The 1,979-nt window shown below is 68.5% G+C and overlaps 1 protein-coding gene across 1 annotated transcript in view; it reads right to left on the bottom strand.

The window, feature by feature from the left end:
* Positions 1-310: 310 nt before the first annotated feature.
* Positions 311-1,979, bottom strand: part of KIRREL1 (kirre like nephrin family adhesion molecule 1) — an 85,169-nt gene continuing 83,500 nt past the window's right edge. Inside the window, exons 13-15 of the mRNA XM_044916015.1 lie at positions 1,764-1,903; positions 1,109-1,186; positions 311-992 (exon numbers count right to left, since the gene is read on the bottom strand). Coding sequence (XP_044771950.1) covers positions 516-992; positions 1,109-1,186; positions 1,764-1,903 — 695 coding nt within the window. The 3' untranslated portion in view covers positions 311-515. The remainder of the gene's footprint in view (positions 993-1,108; positions 1,187-1,763; positions 1,904-1,979) is intronic.

Here is a 1,979-nt window from a genome sequence, read left to right as displayed (position 1 = left end):
TCGCGGAAGGGAAGATGCTGCCGGGGTATGAATGCAGAGGACAGAGGGGCTGGCCAGGCAAACGTGTTTCCACATATCTGTGCCTGGGCCACCCCCACCCCCCACTGCGTGTCCCCCTAGGCCAACGCCTGCTCATCGTCACACATCCCTGTCCACTTAGGGGAGACCAAAGGGGTGGGGCAGAATGGGAATGCTAAAAAGTGCCCCCTCTGCTCTGCACAACCTTCGCTTCCCTGTCCCCGTGCTGGGGCCAGGCGAGAGCACAGGTCAGAAGAGACACGTCCTCCCGAAGAAGAGGGAAGGGCAGGCCCAGGAGGCTGGGGCATGCACAGAGCACCATCCTCGGGACGGGGTGTTTCCGGGAGACCTGCTCCCCACCTGCCGCAGCGGCGGCGGCGGCGGCGGAGGAAGGCTGGTCCGGGCCGGGAGCGACGCGCAACGCCCCTGAATATCAGGGAACGGCTGTGAGAGCCTCGTCCTCTGCCCCGCAGAGGCGCCCCGGCCGGGCGCCGGGCCTACACGTGAGTCTGCATGCGCTGCTGGAACCGCGGCCCGTAGTCCGAGTGCTGCGAGGTGTAGGAGAAGCGGGTGGCCGTGGCGTACTTGCCGATCGGGTCGTACGCCTCGAACGGGGTCCGCTCCAGGCCGGACGGCGGCGCCTGGGGGTAGCCCAGTCGGTAGGTGGGGTAGCCCGCCGCCGCGGGGAAGGGGTGCGGGTTGAACTTGTCGTAGTTCTCATAGGACAACGTGCCGGCCGAGTCGGCGCCGGCGGGGGCGGCGGGCCCGGGGGCGGCGGGCTCGGGGCCGAAGTCGGACGCGGGGGCGCGGCTGTACGAGCTGAGCTGCGCGTAGCCGCTCGAGTGCGAGAGGCGTGAGGCCGGGCGCCCGTCGAAGCGCGCGGGCCCGGGGGCGCGGTAGTCCGCGTAGAGCACAGCCCGCGACGCCGGCCGGTCCTCGTGGGCGCGCACGTTGTAGTAGCCGTTGGTGGGGTCCTGGGGACGAGGGGCGAGGGCGCGGTGGAGGCGCGGCCGTGGTGCACCTGCCGGGTCCCGCGGGCAGCCCGCATCCCCCTCCCCCAGCCTGCCCCCTGCCCGCCCCGCGCGCGCACCTTCATCTCGTACTCCTCCCGCGTGTCCATGGCGTCGCAGCGCAGGTCCTGCTTCAGGTCCACGTCGTCCTTGAAGGACTGCGGAGCCGCAGGGTGGGCGTCAGGGCCGGGCCGGCCTCATCCTGCGCCGGCCCCGCTCCACGCCCAGGGGCCGCTGGAGGGGTTTGGGGCCCCGGGCACACTGGAGTTCTGAGCCTGAGCCCAGCCCGGGAGAGGCTCCGGGGCGCCGGGGGTGGGGAGAGGCCGGAGAGCCGGCCTGGCACCGGGTTTGTCACGGACGCACAATGTGACCTTGGGTGTGTCACTGTCCCTCTCTAGGACTGTCTCCTCGTCTGAGCTATGGGGCAGTTGGACCAGAAAATTTCTAGGGGCTTCCAAGTCTGACTGTGCGTGGGAAGGATGGGGCCAAGTGCGGGCCTATGGGGGGCCCCACATGCCTCTCTTCCGCTGCAGGGGAATCAGCCCGGGGAGGATGTGTGCGTGCGTGCATGTGAGTATATGCAGGAGCATTTGTGCGCCTATGTGTACACACGTGAGCACGTGTGAGCCTGTGCGTGAGTGTGGCAGGGAAGACAGAGAGAAGGTGATTCGTAGAGCTGGGGCGGGTCCCAAGAACGTGAAGAGGGGAGTGGGCCAGGAGGAGCAGGACCCTCACCGAGTAGATGGCCTTCATGACCCGAGTCGCAGTGGACACGCTGGCTGTATCATCCTCCCGGTCTGAATGCATCGTAAGTGGCTCGCGGTTGACAGTCTCCACCTTGATGTCCAGCTTCCTCAGGGTCACGTCCTTGCGACCTGGACAGGGAAGGGCAGCCTGGACGTGCTCTGCCAGCCACTACGGGCCAGGCCTAGGAGCGCGGGGGTCCGTCTG

The sequence above is a fragment of the Neomonachus schauinslandi genome, chromosome 6 (assembly GCF_002201575.2).
Source record: "Neomonachus schauinslandi chromosome 6, ASM220157v2, whole genome shotgun sequence".
Classification (NCBI taxonomy): Eukaryota; Metazoa; Chordata; class Mammalia; order Carnivora; family Phocidae; genus Neomonachus; species Neomonachus schauinslandi.
This window is presented reverse-complemented; position numbering and strand designations above follow the sequence as displayed.